Below are 17,427 nucleotides of genomic sequence, written 5' to 3'. Positions count from 1 at the left end.
TGCAGAGAGGTGCAGAGATGGGTAGCGAGGGGGTGAAAGCGGTGAGTTAGAAGAAAGTAGAAGGAAAAGAGACAAAGGTAGGTGAGTTAGAGGGTGGTATGGAGAGGTGACAAAGAGGTAGTCTCAGAATCAGATTGCAGAGAAATGAGGAAGAGAGAAGGTCTGGAAATTGGGGATTATTGAGGTGGAGAGAGATGGAGTACAAGAAAGACAAGATAGAATGTTAGAGATACTTCTACTGACAAGGTACTCCAGTAGCACAAGGCTGTTCCAGTTGCAGACAAGCTGGTGAGTGCCATCTGAGTGGGACCAGTCCGGCCACAATCTTCTATCCAGATGGCAAAGTCTGAGTCTTTCAGGGACAGAGGCTTTGACTCCAAGCGTTCTGCAGCTGCCTTGTCAATCCCAGGCCAAAGTCTCCTCCAGGCCTTAAGAGAAGTCAGAAATGACCTGTGACCTCCCTTGGCTTCTGCTGTCTGCCAGAATACACCACCCAAGGAGGTCAGTCCAGCAGCAGGATGTAGGATTCCCTTGCATTATCACCACTGAATCTAAAGCATTACAGATGCCTTGGTATCATCCTTGACTCCTTCCTCACAATGAACCGCAAATCAATGCTGTCTCATCCTCCTGCTTCCACACGCTCCACCTGGTTTGAAAGATCTTTAAGTGGATCCCCACCGAGTCCAGAACAATGGTCACCCAGACGCTCGTCCGCAGCAAACTCGACTGTGGCAATGCACTCTACGCCAGCACCATCCAGATAGCTCTTAAAGAAATTGCAAAGAATCCAGAACACCACCACAAGTCTTATCCTGACATCACCTGCCTCAGGTTGTATGTTGGGACCACGTATTCCCTAACCATGAATGCTTTAACCATGCAGTCTTAATAACAACCACGTCTTAACCACGCATGCTTTTACAAAACATTTTGTTGTAATGACATAATGGTAAAATCCCCCACCCTGAGTCTTAAAACCCAGTCACCTGCCCCGAGTACTACCCCAACACCATCCCTAAAAATAGCCCAACCCTGTGTCGTAACTTCTAAAAGCAGAACCCAGCCCTAAACACAAATCCCACCCCAGCCCTAAAAACACCCCAGCCCCTCTGAGCCCTAAAACCCGTCCCAAGCTTTAAAAATCTACTCTGACCAGCCTTGAGCCCTAAATCCATAACCCAGATCTAAAAAACACCCAAGCCCCAGGCCCTGAGCCCTAAAACCGTCCACATGACCACCCGCCATGAGCCCTAAAACCCTCGATAAAATAAAAAATTATTAAATATCTCACTCACCAGCCGTTCCCTGCACCCTAAAACCTTAACCTCAAACCTAAAAAACACCCCAGCCCTTGCCCTGAGCCCTAAAACCATTCACCTAGCCAATAAGAGTCGTACTACCCGCCCTGAGCCCTAAAATCCTTGATAAAATAACCAAATAATAAAATTAAAAAATCATACTCACCAAGCCGTTTCTCCTTTGGGCAGGAAATCGCCTCCAACCCTCTGCCCAGTCTGCAACACCCTCGCTCAGAGTCTAGACCGCTAATGTCTAAACCACGCATAAGCGTGGTAAAGGCATATTCGTGGGTAGACATGCATAGTACTGCCTGCGTGGTTCAGGCATGTGTTGTTTAGCAGTCGTGGCTAAGGCTGTTTCTCCCCGCCTCAGCCACTTCACCGATCACCTTAAAAACCTCCACTGGTTCCCAATCAAGAAAAGAATCACCTTTTAAGCTACTCCCGCATCCCCACAAGACCCTCCACAACATTGACCTGCATACCTCAACCACCGCCTCTCCTTCTACACTCCCACCAGACACCTCCTCTCTGCCAACCTGGCCCTGGCCTCTATCCCACGGATCTGCAAGACCACGGCCGGGGGAAGATCCTTCTCCTGCCTCACAGCTAAGACCTGGAACTCTCTTCCTCTACATCTCAAGTAATCACCCTCACTTCCCCAATGCAGGAAGGACCACAAGACCAGACTTTTCTACTGAGCTGCAAAACCCACCCCCAGAGCCTTGAGACCCTAACGGATGATTAGCCACGCTCTATAAGTACCCTGATTGATTGATCAGGTCCTCTCAAACGTACAGAATTGCTTTTCCTGTACAGTTCTTCTGATCAACTACAACCAGGTCAACTCTGATTCTGCCAGCATCATAAGAGCTTCTTCATGCAGTGAAAGGGTCAGTCTTACCTTCGGAAAGGGCATTTTGATGTCACTCACAATGCTTCCATGTGTGGGGAAAAAGGAAGAGGAGTCTGGTCATTCCTGGATCTTTATGGTTTCCACCAGTACCTGCCCCGCCAATCAAGATACTGACTTTGGCTTGGATTCTGACTGCAATCCAGAGGCTTGTTCTGTAGAAACAGAACAAGCTCTACATGGGCTGTCAGTTCAAAGGAGAATTCACCTTAAAGCTCTATGCATTGCACGTCGGGTCATCTACAGAAAAGGCCTACTCATCATCAGGAATTTACCGAGTATGTTTCAGGGAGGTCTCTGAGATCTAGCAATCATCTGTGACTGCTGCTGGTGCCCAAGATCAATATGGTGAGAAGTGGAGGCTGCTCCATTGCGTACCTTGTATCTGTGCTTTGGAACGCCCTTCCAGGCTCCCTTAGAAGTCAGCAGTTGGAAATATGTTTTGGAAAATGTTTCAAAACCCACCTTTTCTGAAGAATGGACTTTAGTCAATTGGTTAATTATGGTAGCTTGGTCAAGTTGTTGCAACTAGCACTGGAATGTCCTCCTGGGTAGCCATGTGCTATATAAAAACATTTGAATTGAAAAACAGATGATGTACCACCATTTCACAGTGGGAAACTAAGATTATTAACCGGACAAGATGTTACAGTTTATCTTAAATAAGGTTCCCTAGATCTTCATAACATATCTGACTTAATTGATGTCTTTTCCAAGTTTGTAGACACTTCAATGTTATCCTTACCTTTGTAAAGTCCGTGCCTCTCTGTTTCTGTTTGCTTCTTTTTTTTCTTCAAGGTAAAGCCTAGGAAGGCTTCAATAGGTCTGATTCCATTCTAGATTTTTTTTAATGTGAGTGGGAGAACTAAAATGCGGTTTTTATAGGCATTTAAAAGATTCTTTGGGAAAGTTTGATTTCCTTTCACAAAGTGTTCTTGGTACCCACACATAGGCAAAGATAATCTTGTGTTCATGAATTTAATATAAATATCAGTTCAGTTCAAACAAGCTTTATTCGACGATTGTCATAAAAGCAAACTGTACATGTAAATACAAGTTTAGGTAAAATTATACATATTTACATTTAAAAATCATAATCCATTACACATTTAAAATCAAATTATTGTACATTAGATAAGGGTTTTTAATTTGGCACCATGAATACATATTAATCTGTTAGCCTTCTACTTCTGATAGTCCACGCCCAACCCAAGAATTTTGCCACAGCTATATAAACTGTCATATCTGTGCAGGAACGAATTATTCTAACTGCCACCGACCCCCTGTCGGTACCCATTAATCTGCACATTGGGCGTAGCCATATTCTCCGGGGCGCCACGTACTTGGGGCATTCAAATAGTAGGTGGCCAATGGTTTCAGAGAGCGCTGAGCATGATGGACAAGCGGCCTTGGCTCCCGCGGACCACCTACTGGTGAATGCCCCGACCTGTAAGCTCCCAATTCTCAATTGAAAGTAGAGTTTACGATCTAAGGGTTTTAGGATAACGTCCCAGAAGGCTTCCAGTTTTGGCGCTTCTTTAATGTCCATAAACAATCCGGTCAAAGACCCAGGATCAATAGACCTAAAGGTCCTGGAGACCACAAGCTGCCAATACAGTTCTTTAAGAACCTTCTTCGGAGGGAACCTAGCATTTGTTGGATCTTCCCACAGATCCCGTAGACCCAAATCAATCAAGAGGCCCCGGATATGCCCTAGCCACTTGATTTCATGGAAGATGTCACTTCTAATTATATCCAGCAAGCCCCTTGAAAAGATTTCTAATTCCGGGGTGGTCCAAATCCTCCTCCAGTATAAAACTGGTCACAGAGATGCAATAAGCGCTATTGGGGACATCCCTAGATCATAAAAGAGAGGATTCAGAGGGGTACCCTGTGGTAGTTTTTTTTTTTTTTTTTTTTTAAAGAACCTTTATTCGTTACATTCAAGTAAATACAAGTATGGGCCTACAACCATCTCGGCCGGCCGCTAGTCAAGTCGAAGTCCAGCAATGCAATATAGAAAGAAACAGCAGCCCGAAAATCGGGATCCGATAAGTGTACAGGATTTATCTTGTATACATTCGTATTGTGTGAGACTCAGGATTCGGTAGGTTCATTTTGCAATAAAGAAAAATAAAAAAGATAAAAAAAAGAAACCAGAATCAATTCCATATGGTCGTACATGGTCCTACAATAGCAAAGATAAAGCAGGAAATCCGCAGATAGTGCAAAAACATTCGAATTAATGGAGGTAAGGCATTTGAATCAGGATAGATGTAAAAAGCACATACAGTCCGTAACGAGCTGTACCCCACCCCACCAAACGAAACAGACTGTAGGAAACATGAAAAATGTTGACACCGAAAAGGAAAAAGGTCAAAGGGCCATAGAGACAAAGAAGAACAACTGAACAGACCCCATCCCCCTACCCCCCACCCTGCACCTCTGCAGAAGGCCACGGCCTCCCCCCCCCCCAGCAGCGTGCCTATCGCCCTAAATAAGAGACCCGAAATATAGAAATAGAGAAAAAAGGGAAAGAAGAAGAACATGGAGAAGGGCCCTCGATCCGACCACCCGCCCCCCCCACCACTGCGCACAGTAAACATCCTAAAAGCATAATCAGAATAGCTACAGAAAACAGTAATCATCAACAGTACAATCGACAACGTCCACGCATAGTGTCCTCCGGAATCGCCGTTAGCCAACAATGAGCCCCATTTTGCCCTAGACGACCTCACCCCTGGCCTTTTCTATCAATAGTATCAACATGTGTCCACTTATCAAACGGCATACAGAGCAGCGTGGAGGGTCCAATTGATCCGGGCGAACCGGACAGTATTATTACTCCATGGGGTTTTAGCCACCAAAACCCAGCCGAACATGTATGGCGGAAATACATCCGCGTCAGTATCGGAACCGAAAACAGCCTCTAGTCCGAACAAAGCCTCACAAGCCAGGGCAAAAGAGTTACACAATCCGATAAGCGCTGAAACGCCGCCGAGGCAGCCCAAACCATTAAACGATGTTGTTTCTTCGGCCGCCAAACAGAGACGGGCCCCATCGAGTCACTCACATGGACATCAGATCCATCCAAAGCAATCTCGTGGACCGGGTCTGTCTGCGTCTCCACGAACGTCGGCGTAGCTGGAGCACTCATAAATGACGCAGAGACAGGCACATCGGCGCTTCCCCGAGGTCGAACCATGTCTATGTGGAACGGTGGGACAACAATGGCGGCCATCCTTCTTCCCAGGGTCATTTGCATGGTTGTTAGTGCAGCCAGTACATCTCTGGACGTGGGCTCTTTCTCGTTTCGCCGGACACCAGGACTCCCACACGCAACGGTTTCTCTGCCCGGATGAGGTTCACACAACAGGGTGCTGTCCGCCATTTTAGGTGATCCGGCCTCCTCCTCCTCCTTCTCCACTCCACCTCGGGGCCGGGCCCCACACCAGTGATCAGCAGGAGTTACCACGAGGGCCCAGAAAGTCAATGCAGGCCTCCCAGAGAAGGGCAACCAGAGGGCTAAACAAAATCTCCGCCGCTCCCTGGGAGCCGCCCGCCGACTCCGGGGAGCTCCCCAGCATGCCCGGAAAGAACACCGGAAAGGGGGGCCAAACCTCCTGCAATCCCCTCGACACTGCTCCGCCGCACTCCCCACAAAGCACTCGGCCAATTGGACTGCGTCGGCACTGTCGCCATCGGCCACAAGATCTCCGGTTTCCTCCGGCCGACTCCCCACTGCCACCAGAGGCTGCTGCTGCCGCCGTCACGGCCGGCCACTCTCATCACTCGAGACCCCGCTCCAGCTCCGCGAAGGCCGCAAAACAGTCGGGGACTTCTCCACGGGTCTGCCGCACGTAGGAGCCCCGGAAGCAAACGGTAAGTGGAAGTTGTCCTTCGCCTACTTAAATATGTCGTTGCAATGCAGGATAATCGCCAGGATGTATGCGCGGGGTGAGAAGGCTCACGGAGCTGAGCGTTTATGCAGCCATCTCGATCGCCATCTTGGCTCCTCCCCCCCCTCTGTGGTAGTTTTATTAAGTTCCTAAGAAAGGAATTTTCAGAGACTGACATCCCCCTAAGGTTTTCAGTTCCCCACATTTCAACCCCATATAAAGTGGAACTAACCACTTTACCCTTGTAGACCCCCAATACCGGTGATATTGGTTTAGTGAGGGACTTAGAGTGCTCCTGGCTCAGGGCCCCAGAAAGCCACCTATGTTTTAGGGTGGCCAGCTGAATTTGTTGTTTCCAGCACAAATTGTGCTGAATGCAAACACCCAAATAGGTGAAAGCTTGGACCCTTTCCAGAGGACGCTTGTTCATGATCACATCACCCTTAAAAGATTTAGAAGTTTTTACAAAAAAAAAAAAAAGATTTAGAAGCATTAAAAGTCATAAACTTGATTGGAGGAGCTTCGCGCGCAACCAAGATGGTCGCGTGAGCACAGGGCTCCCGGACCTTCGCCACCTCCGCCGTTTATCCTGTATCCTATCCTGACTAAGAGGACGGGTTGTTAGTGGCACAGCCCTGCTGATCATTTATTCGTTTCCAGATTCCGATTTGGACTCCGGGAGCCGAAGTTACGGGTTTCTAACTTTTCTGGCCTGCTCCCTGGTGCTACCCCGGGCTCTATTTCTCTGCCAGCCGGACAGTAATCGAACAACAACGGATTGCCCGAGTCTCACCGGCTCGGTCATCTACTTTCGGTTTCGTTTTTCGCCCTGCGACGTCTCCGACTGTGTCTGGATCGGCCCGTCCTGGTCGCCTTCCACCCAACTACATCTTCACAATTGCCAACCTGGCCAACTATGGCTCATTGACTGGTGTGAAGTGCCCACTATCTTCTCTGAAACTGTTGCGGGCGCATCGTGTGTAGCCATTTTCACCAGGTCTCAGGCTCCCCTCCGGGGCACAATATCCATGATGGCCACCAAGCCCGAGGGTGAAAAACGCAAAACCAAGCCGGCTCTCCGTGGGGGTTCCGTGCAGTCGAACGTCATGGACAGATACACTCTCGCCAAGGGCTCTCCGGGGGGACCGGCCAAATCCCCGAATAATGTCGGAGAGGACTCCTCGACGGGTGAGGACGTGTCGCTAAAAGACGTCATGGGCGCCATTGCTGGCATGAAGGCCACATTGGGTCAACAATATGAAGCTCTGGCCCACAAGCTGGACACGGTTGCTATCTATGTTACCCTGATCAGGGCGGATCTTGCTAAAACCAACGAAAAGGTCAAATCCCTCGATCTAAAGACATCCAGTCTTGTTACTGACGTCTCCGATTTACACGCAGAAGTCGGCAACCTGCGATCCTCCCATGACTATTTCTCTCGCCGCTTGGAAGACTTTGATAGCCGTGCAAGACGGAACAATGTACGCCTGGTTGGTGTCCCTGAAAAATCGGAAGCCTCCTCGGTGGACCTGCTGGTGGAGGATCTTGTTCTGAATCACCTCGCACCCAAGGGTCTCAGTAAGTTCTTCGCTGTAGAACGTGCTCATAGGATACCGGGAGGCCCGCCTAAGCAGGGAGCCACCCCACGTCCCATCATTGCTCGGATTTTCAATTTTCGGGACAGAGATGCGATCTTGCAACCGTCGCGTCAGTCTAGTCCCACCGCTTTTGAAAACACTACAGTCCGTTTCTACCCGGACTTCACCCAGCAGGTACAGAAACAACGACTTGGATTCCAAGGGGTGAAAAAGAGGCTGAGAGACAGGGACATGAAATATGCTATGCTCTTCCCGGCCCGGCTACGTGTGGTGTACAAGGATCGTCAAAAAAACAAAGGAGGTCTCCTTACGAATCCAATCAGGGACAAGGAGAAATGTCAAAAGAAAAGGAAGGGAAGTCCCTATTTTCCACAACTTGGGAATATCATGATAGTACCCTCATTAGTGAACACCTAAGCCCTTGAATTTAAAAACCACAATGTATACAAATACTTTCAATTGGCTGAAATATACAAACGCAATATGGTATTCATAATATCTTTTTTAATATTATATTGTCAAGGCACTCAAATTGTTATTGAATTTTTATATCAAATAAATTGTACAATTGTTTTAAACTATCTCTATCAGATATTGCGTTTGTATATTTCAGCCAATTGAAAGTATTTGTATACATTGTGGTTTTTAAATTCAAGGGCTTAGGTGTTCACTAAAGAGGGTACTATCATGATATTCCCAAGTTGTGGAAAATAGGGACTTCCCTTCCTTTTCCTGTGTACAAGGATCGAACATTCTTCTTCGACCATCCTGGGGCCGCAGGTGACTGGCTTGACACGTTGCCCGCGGGGCAGGAACACTCTGAACATTTTGGACATTCCGGAGGAGCGGAGAGCGGCCCGGTGGAGCAGGAATAGAGGGCGAGATCGGCTCCCGGTTCACCGTATTGACTTTCAGCTGTTGTTTGATGCTATGCAACTACTGCCTGCTAATGTGATGTCTTTTCGGGGTGTGGGCGGGGGGTGGGTGAGTCTTCCTCCTCTAGGGTTCTTTTCGTAGATTAGTTGTATGTTAGGGCGACAGGCACACTGCAAGTTGGGGTGGCTTTTGAGTCTTACGCAGGGGTGCAGGGTGGGGGGTAAGGTGTTTGGGGTCTTTTGGGGGTTAGGGGGGTTGCAGTTTTTGTTTCTCTGTTTTCTTTAAGGCGAAGTATTGATGAGCTCCTGCTATACAGTGTTGCGTCTGGTGTGGCGTGGGGATGGGATTGGTCTTTGGGATGGGGGTAGGGGACTTAAATTATTGTGTTGGAACGTCAACGGGTTGGGAGACAGGATCAAACGGGGAGTGGTGCTGCAAATGCTACGACGTTTGTCCCCTGATGTGGTGTTGCTTCAGGCGACGCATTTGATTGGCAACACATGCCACGCACTGAATAGGCGTGGGTATCGTCTCCTAGCACACTCCGGTTTCACTTCTGGCTCTAGGTGGGTGGGCATTCTGGTCCGGAACTCCCTCCCTCTTGCTGTTGACGATATCGTCCTTGATGATGGGGGGCGGTACGCCGCCATTGTAGGGCGCTGGGAGGGGAAGGTTATCACCCTGCTCTCTGTTTATGTTCCGCCTGGTTTGCGGACTACTACCTTTGCCGATCTGGGAAGAGTAATCCTGGGAGTCCCGGAGGGTCAGCTTGTGGTGGGTGGGGATTTCAACTCTGTAGTGTCGGGGATGTGCGACCGCTACCCTCCCCGGGAAACTGCAAAGTCTCAATCCTGGTTGGGGGGCTTCTTGGACACACTGGGGCTCACTGATTGTTGGCGCCTGCTCCACCCCGTGCAGTTGCAATACACGTTCCACTCTGGGGCCCACGGCAGTCTCTTGAGACTCGAATACATGCTGATGCCCTCTTCACAAGCCTCCTCTATAAGAGAGATAAAACATCTTGCTAGGGGTATATCGGATCACTCCCCATTATGGTTGGTCGTAGACACGAAGCTGGGGATGGAGGGTCGAGTGGCTCCGATTAACCCCTGGTATCTCTGTGATCCTAAGGTGAGAGCAGCACTGATTAAAGCACTAGATCATTACTTTGCTGAGAATGTGGGCTCCGTAGCCTCCTCTGTCTCGTTGTGGGAAGCGTACAAAACTGTTATTCGGGGCCACGCCCTTTCCTTAATCAGCAATGCCAAGAGGGGTAAACAGGAGGAGGTTGTTCGAATTGAAAATTAAATCACTGTTTTGGAGGGGGAATTGGAATCCGAGGTTACCCCGGATAGGCTACACCTCCTGGGTCTTAAACAACTTGACTACAGAGCACTGGTTACTGATGCGGCGAAAGTAATGAGCAGGGAACAGCAGGGGCGTCTGTATGATGTGGGTGACAAAGCAGGGAAACTGCTTGCTTGGCTGGATAAGAGGGAGCGTGCTAGTCGTGTGGTCCCGGTGAATGTGAATGCGAATGCAGTGAGTCTCACTGACCCTGCTGACATAGTGGAGTGTTTCGCGGACTATTTCCGGGATGTGTACTCCCCTGTGTCCGATAGACCTGAGCATGACTCCCGGTTGCTTTTGCGAGATATCTCGCTGCCTTGTTTGTCGGACCCTGAAAGGGAACTCCTTGAGGCGGCGCCCACAGTTGAGGAAGGGGGCGATTGCCATCCGCTCGGTTCGATCGGGGAAGGCCACTGGCCCCAATGGGCTCCCTATTGAGCTCCCTATTGAGCTCTACAAGCTCCGTCCGGATACGATAGCTCCGTATCTACGGTCGATGTTCTTGGAATCGTTGGAGATGGGTTCCCTCCCTCCTGACCAAAGACTGGCTTCCATCGTTGTGATTCATAAGGATGGTAAGCCACGCAACCGCTGCACCTCCTCTAGGCCCATATCTCTAATCAACGCCGAACCGAAGATCCTGGCTAAATTGCTTGCCAACCGCTTAGTAACTGTCATAGGCGATCTGGTTCACCCGGACCAGTCCGGATTTATACCACACCGCAACACGGCACTGAACCTCCGGCGCTTGCATGGCGCCCTCGCGACGCTGCGTGAACCGGCCATTTTGGCGTCTCTGGACGCCACCATTGCGTTTGATACGCTAGAGTGGCCATATCTTTGGGCGGTTCTTTCTAAATTCGGCTTCGGCCCAACATTCATTAACTGGGTGAAACTGCTTTACACCGACCCCCTTGGCTCAAGTGGTCGTGAATGGTCGTGTCTCCGCCCCCTTTGCCCTCGGCAGAGGAACGCGCCAGGGCTGCCGATGTCTCCTCTTTTATTTGCCCTCGCTTTGGAACCGCTGGCGGCCTGGTTGAGGTGGGAGCCATCTTTGAAGGGCATTCGATGGACCTCGGAATTTGAGGATCGAGTGTCTTTATATGTGGACGATATCCTGTTGTACCTCACGTCACCTCGGAAATCGTTGATCGTCCTCATTGACGTCTTGAACTCTTTCCGTAAAACTCCGGTCTCGTCATCAACTGGTCTAAGTCGTGCGTCTATGTTCTCTCGGGTGATGCTCCTCTTTATCACCTTGGACCCTGTACTTCGTTATGAACGCAATTTGTTGCCCCCGCTTCAGCGCCTCCGAGCTGATGTTATCGCGTGGGGTAGGCTCCCTCTCTCCCCCTTGGGACGGGCGGCGTTGTTCAAGATGATGTTGCTGCACCGGTTCCTATACACGCTGCAAAACACTCTCAACACGGTGCCTGCTAGCTACTTTCGAGAGGTTGAAAGTCTACAGAGACAACTGATATGCGGGGGTCGTCCCCGTGGTATGACGGCGGTATCGCGCTTCCTGATATTCGCCGTTACTATTGGGCCTCTCAGCTGGGGACCATCAACCATGGTACTTATGGTCCTTCGCCGAATCCTGCGTTTGAAATGGACAAGTGGCTGTTACCCGGCGGAGACTATAATAGGGCTCTGTACACGAGATCTGCCAGCAGAACTCTCACGGGCCCCACCATGACGGCCGTACAGGTGTGGTGTCGTGCAACAGTGGCCCTGGGCTGGGCTGATAAACTGACTCGCGCGACTCCGCTTTACGCATCTGACAAGCTTGGGTCCCTCTGGAAGTCGAAGGGTTTTGATAAGTGGGATGTGATCGGTATCAGCAGGGTGAATGATGTGTGGACCAAAGGTAGGGTCAAGACGTTTGAGGAGCTGCAAGCTGAGTATGACTTGAATGATAGGGAATTCTTTCGCTATGCGCAAATCCGGCACGCGGTGTTATCTGTCTTTCCCTTGGGCAATGATATTCCGGAGGCGTCCCCGCTTGAAGATCGGATACTGGACGGGTACGTCCCGGACAGCACGATCTCGCTAATATACAAAAAGTTGATCAATAACAGGATTGACCTTCTGTGTCGCCTTCGAGAGGTATGGACTAGTGATGGTTTGGAACTGGACGATGAGGACTGGCAGGCTGCAATCTCTTCCCCAAAGGAGGTGGCGATCCCGGCGCGCCTTTGGTTTGTCCAACTCAAAATTCTCCATAAGGTGTATGTGACTGGTCCCCGTCTGGTGCGCATGGGATTTTCTATGGATGGACTGTGCAGGCGTGGTTGTGGTCTCGTGTGTACATTTCTCCATATCATTTGGGAATGTCCTGCGGTGGCGCGCTACTGGACTCGGGTTCATGAGGTTATGAGTGAGGTCACGGGTGTGCAGTCAATGCCAGAGGCGAGACGATGCTTGTTGAACGTATGGGAGCCGAACGACTATGACGTGGCGCAGCTTCGCTGGGTGACCCTGGGCAATATGATTGCTAAGAGAGACATAGCCCAATTATGGGGTGCTCAGAGGCCACCGACGGTTCTGCTATGGCAACAAAACATGGATTGGTGTATGTTTAGAGAGAAGACAGTATATGTTGCTCGTGGCACACCCCGTAAATGGGGGAAGATTTGGAACCAATGGAACACATACCGTGGTGAGATATGTACTCCCCCCCCCTTGCAGATTTGGACACTGATCTATCTTCCTCCCAACCTAATGTTTCCTCCACGATTAATTAGACATTCTGCCTGCTCCTGGACTCCTCCCCCCCTACTAGTTGTATGATTCTGCTGGTTGGATTGCATATGTACTCCCTTCCCCTAGCACCGAAGTGACACATTTGTAATGTACTGCCTTGTGTTCTGTTTCTTTTCTTTGTTTTTGTAAGTGTTTAAAATTAATAAAAAGATTTTTTTTTTTTTAAAGTCATAAACTTTGGTTTCTGCACGTTTACTTCTAAACCCCGTGCGGTACAGAATTCTTCAAAGAGACGCAAACCCTTTTGAAGCCCGCTTGGAGTTTTTGCTACTAGGAGACAATCGTCAGCGAACATTAAAATAGAGAATAAAGAAAATAGAGTTGGCGCCAGGACACAGCCCTGGCGTACTCCAGTTTCCACTGGGAACTGCTTAGTGACACTCCCAGGACTCCCCCACCTGATCTGCGCATAGTTTTGTTCATGAAGTCTTTTTACCAGTGATAGGAGAGGCCCAGGCAAACCCATGTCATTGAGGACATTCCATAGCGTATAATGTGGAACCAGGTCAAATGCCGCTCTTAAATCTATAAATGCGGCATATAGACTACCGTGTCCAATTATCACGGTCTTCCAGTACAGCATAGCAAAATGCAGCACCTGGTCGACCGTGCTAATTGAGGTTCTGAACCCAGCCTGCAAATGGGAAAAGATCTTATTATCCCGTTCCCAGTCAAGTATTTTGTTTAAGATCAGCCTGCCAAATATTTTTTGAGAGATGTCAATCAGGCTGATTGGACGGTAGTGTCCTGGCTGGGACTTGTCCCCTTTTTTAAACACAGGTATGATTTCAGCCCCATTCCAATGGAGGCTCCCCTGGCAACCATATTTGACAAAAGGAGTATATAGCAACCCCAGGAATTCTTATCCTGCAGAAATAGATCCGCGGGTATACCATCGATACCTGGCGCTCTACCAGGGACCACTAGATCTAAAGCACACTGAACGTCTTTCTGGGTAAAGAGATCTTCCGTGTAAGGTTAAAAGGGGACTTCCACGGTTGGTTGCGCATCCTCCCCCTTAGCATATTGTGGTTGGAAGTGTGCTACCCACTTTTCTTGAGGGACCCAATTCTGCGGCTTATCCGGGTTGCCATCCACGCCCCACTTATAGACATTCCAGAATCTTTGTATGTCTTTGTGGGATCCTGCCTCCTTAAGGTCATTCCACCTTTTCTCATCCCAATCACGTTTAGCTCTTGAGACAGCATTTTTATAAATCAACCTGGCCGCCCTAATATTCTCAGTTGACTCAGTTTTGATAGCTCTTCCCAGGTCAAGGCGGGCCTTCCTGCATTCACCTGAGTACCAACGTGGTGCCTTGGGTGTGCGGGAACCATTCCGCCCACAAGGCTTAATAAAGAGACTTTTTAGTTCACCAAAGAAAACCTTGTGAATCCTAGTTCCTTCTTCTAATTTTAAAAGATTATTATCCACTTCAGATAGCAACCCTAAATCTAGTGTTGCCTGGTCAAGCTTGCTGAGTAAAAAATCCACATTCTCTTTATATAATGAAACTTTGGACCATCGGACGTGTCGCATATCATTAGGTATCACAATATCTGGGGAGGGAGTAGGAACCATCTCAACCCCAGGATGGTCGGGAGATTCCCAATAGGTGAAATTCATACACAAAGGATTGTGATCACTCTCAACCCTGTCTATAATTAACATGTCCTGGAAGTATCTCCACAGGCCCAGGTTAAGCAAGATGTAATCTATTCTACTCTTGCGAGTACCACTCTATGTGAATGCCCCGGCCTTGTCTGGTCCTTCCATTAGTTGCTCTTAAACCTTTATTTAAACAGAAAGAATTCATTTGGACCACTACATCGGACCATTTGCTAATCGGTTCAAGATCCAATTTTGGAATCCCCCACTCCCTATCCTCCTCGTCTGATACATTCCAACTTCCATTCAAAAGAGGTTCAAAATTAACATTAAAATCCCCCCTACAATTTTATTCGAGGGGAAGTAGCGACTTTTAAGTAATTCTTCCAGGAGCAATAGAACCTCAGATTTCCTACCCCCAGTACTCTCGTATATACGTTATAAACGTAGACTGGTACAAGATTTTGAAACTTGAGTCTTAGTACCTGCAAATCCCTATGGTTGGTTGGTGGGTATGGTTTTTATTTTCACCCCAAGGTCCTGTCTTATCCATATCGTTAGCCCTCCAACTGGTCGCCCCCTCTCTCCCTTCTCTGAAGGGATACTATAATTTAGATAACCAGGGAAATGTAGTTGGTCCATCGACCAAGTTTCTTGGAATAAGCATATTTCATATTCCCTGATAAATAGTGCCCACTCAGGTGACTCTAGTTTAGACTTCAAGCCAGCTATATTCCAAGAAAGGACAGATCCAGGTTTACCAATAATAGGCACAGGGCAGTCTTGCCCTGCAAACTCTAGCTTGGTATCTGGGGGGATGGACTCAACAGGGAAGCAAGCTGGTAAGGATTGCTTTTTAAGAGGGTTTACTGCAATACTACTTAAATCCTGACCAGTTATTTCACTATTAGCTACTTCGCTAGATATTTCTATTGGGACTCGTAGTTGGAGTCAATCGTTGCAGTCTAGTCTCAAGCTTTCCCCATATAAGCCCTCATCCTGCTTCCCTCTTACAGGCTTCCAGGAATGCGGGGGGTTGCTCTCATCTGGATCCTAGAATAATCCGGAGAGCAAGATCTGAATTCTAGGTTTAATAGTTCTCCGGCTACCATTGGATTTTTCAAAATGAGTTCTATGCCATCATAGGCGTCACCCTAGAAAGTAAGCCTACTTGCACTTAAAATGTCCTCCCTAATCACTGACCTGGATCCCCTTACATGCCTAATCCAGTGAATTGCTTTGTTGGTCAGGGTATCCGGTGATTCGCGATCCCTACCAACAGGGAGCTTGGGTATATTAATCAGGTATACTGGTGGAGACTTGCTGAGATTTTAATTAAATTTCGTGGCACCAATGTTTAATGGAGCAGAGCCCACTTGCTGCCGGCTAGGTGGAAGCTTCTGCTCAGCCTGGTTTACTCCAGGTGTTTGTTTACCACCCGAATGCCCAGATTCGCCACTAGTTAAAATTTTGCCTTGACGCTGAAGTGAGTGTTTGTATACAGACACTAAATTCCCTGCTTTAGCAACCTCTCTAGTCCTGGAACTTTTGGATGCAACGGCATCTGGTCTAGGCTTTTGGCTTAGCAAGGAGGGAACATTTCCTACACGCCCTGCTACACCTAACGAGTTGGTGCTAGGGGCTTTAGTTGGTATAGGACCTTTGTTACATTCCACCTTTAGATTGCCAACAACAGTAGTTAAGTGGTCAATCTTAACTTGCATACCCTTTATTAGTTCGCATAGATGGGTTACAAATTTGAACAGAGGATTATCAGATTGGTCAGCTGCCTCAAAAACCACCTCAGAGATACCTTCTACTGGGCGTAAACCAGGTTCTGTCATTTCCAGCCTATTATCTAAATGGGAGTTTTCAATTTGGGCTAGAACAGTTAATCTATTAGTTCAGGGTAGGTTTAAAAAATCGTCGGAGCTCTGGTTGGAGATTACAATAGATCCGCTCTGGTCTGAGTTATCCTCGCCATTTTTATTTGATGACGTTTTAGCCCCTGATTTTGATTTACCCATGAACATTTCGGGTATAACAGATAGCCCCCCTTTTTTACTCTTTCCACCCTTCACACCCCCAGAGCTGCCAACCTCACAATTCTCCGCCCCCTGGGTCGGGGGCGGCTGCTAGCAAGTCTGCAATCTTGCACAAGTTCATCAATCCTGTCCATTATGCAATTTCCTCCTGCATGTGGCTGGCGCTTTCTAGTGAGCTTGCACTTTTGTCTCTTAGCATGCTTTCCTCCCTTGGATGCCCCTCCAACAGAGTCATTGATAAATATCTATTATGGATGATCCATTTTAAATCCCCTTGTCTCCTGGCCTACAATGAGCTTTGCTTCCTCATTTGCCAAAGTCATGGTCCTGAGAAGTTATCACTTTGTTCGACAAGTGAAGGCGTATATTAATGTTGGAGTAAATCACAAAACAGTATTCTTATCCTTGATTTTCTAATGTTTTTATAATGTACTTGAAGCTCCTCATGACAAGTTTTACCTTATCTAAATCTTTCCTTTCTCTTCCAGGATCGGGCCAGCTCTCGCAGTGGGAGGAGCGTTGTTATTTAGTAAACCGACAGGATGGGAGGGACATCCGATACAATGTCATTTGCATCCTGTGCCTTTCCTGGAAACTGAACTATTTGTGTTGTTGACTGGATGGCTATCCGACCGAATACATCAGTGTCTCAGACAGTTGGGAAATCTAGACTGGAAATTAGCATTTTCGCAACTTGCTGATTTTCATTTTATGGATCTTATCAAGTTCTGTTTTGTACTAAAAATTTAATATTTTGCTACATCATAGTTTGACCAATGGACCTCTTAGTGTTTTTTGCAAAAACAGCCACACAGTGTCCTCTCAGCTACTCTATGATATGTTAGATGTGAAGATGCCTCTTTCCCTCTGTAGACCAACCAAAGCTGACGGACATGCAAGTTGGTGCTGGTAAGAGCTGTGTTACTGGTTCAATCTTCTATGAGACGTGTCTGGGTGGCTGCAGCTACGCTGAAAAGCATTAGTTGGGTAACACATTTATTGGTGAATCTTTAGGAGCTGAAGAAAGTCTACTTTGTAGGAATAAATTGGAAACCTTTGATTTACTCAAGTGCC

The 17,427-nt window shown here is 48.0% G+C and overlaps 1 protein-coding gene across 1 annotated transcript in view; it reads left to right on the top strand.

The window, feature by feature from the left end:
* ILDR1 (immunoglobulin like domain containing receptor 1) overlaps positions 1–17,026 on the top strand; it is a 270,205-nt gene extending 253,179 nt beyond the window's left edge. The window contains 1 exon segment of the mRNA XM_078656683.1: positions 16,842–17,026. Within this exon segment, the coding sequence (XP_078512809.1) occupies positions 16,842–16,883 (42 nt within the window). The 3' untranslated portion in view covers positions 16,884–17,026.
* Positions 17,027–17,427: the final 401 nt, after the last annotated feature.

Source organism: Lissotriton helveticus, chromosome 8 (assembly GCF_964261635.1).
Source record: "Lissotriton helveticus chromosome 8, aLisHel1.1, whole genome shotgun sequence".
Lineage (NCBI taxonomy): Eukaryota > Metazoa > Chordata > Amphibia > Caudata > Salamandridae > Lissotriton > Lissotriton helveticus.
Note: the sequence above shows the minus strand (reverse complement) of the source record. Positions and strands in the feature narration are given on the sequence as shown.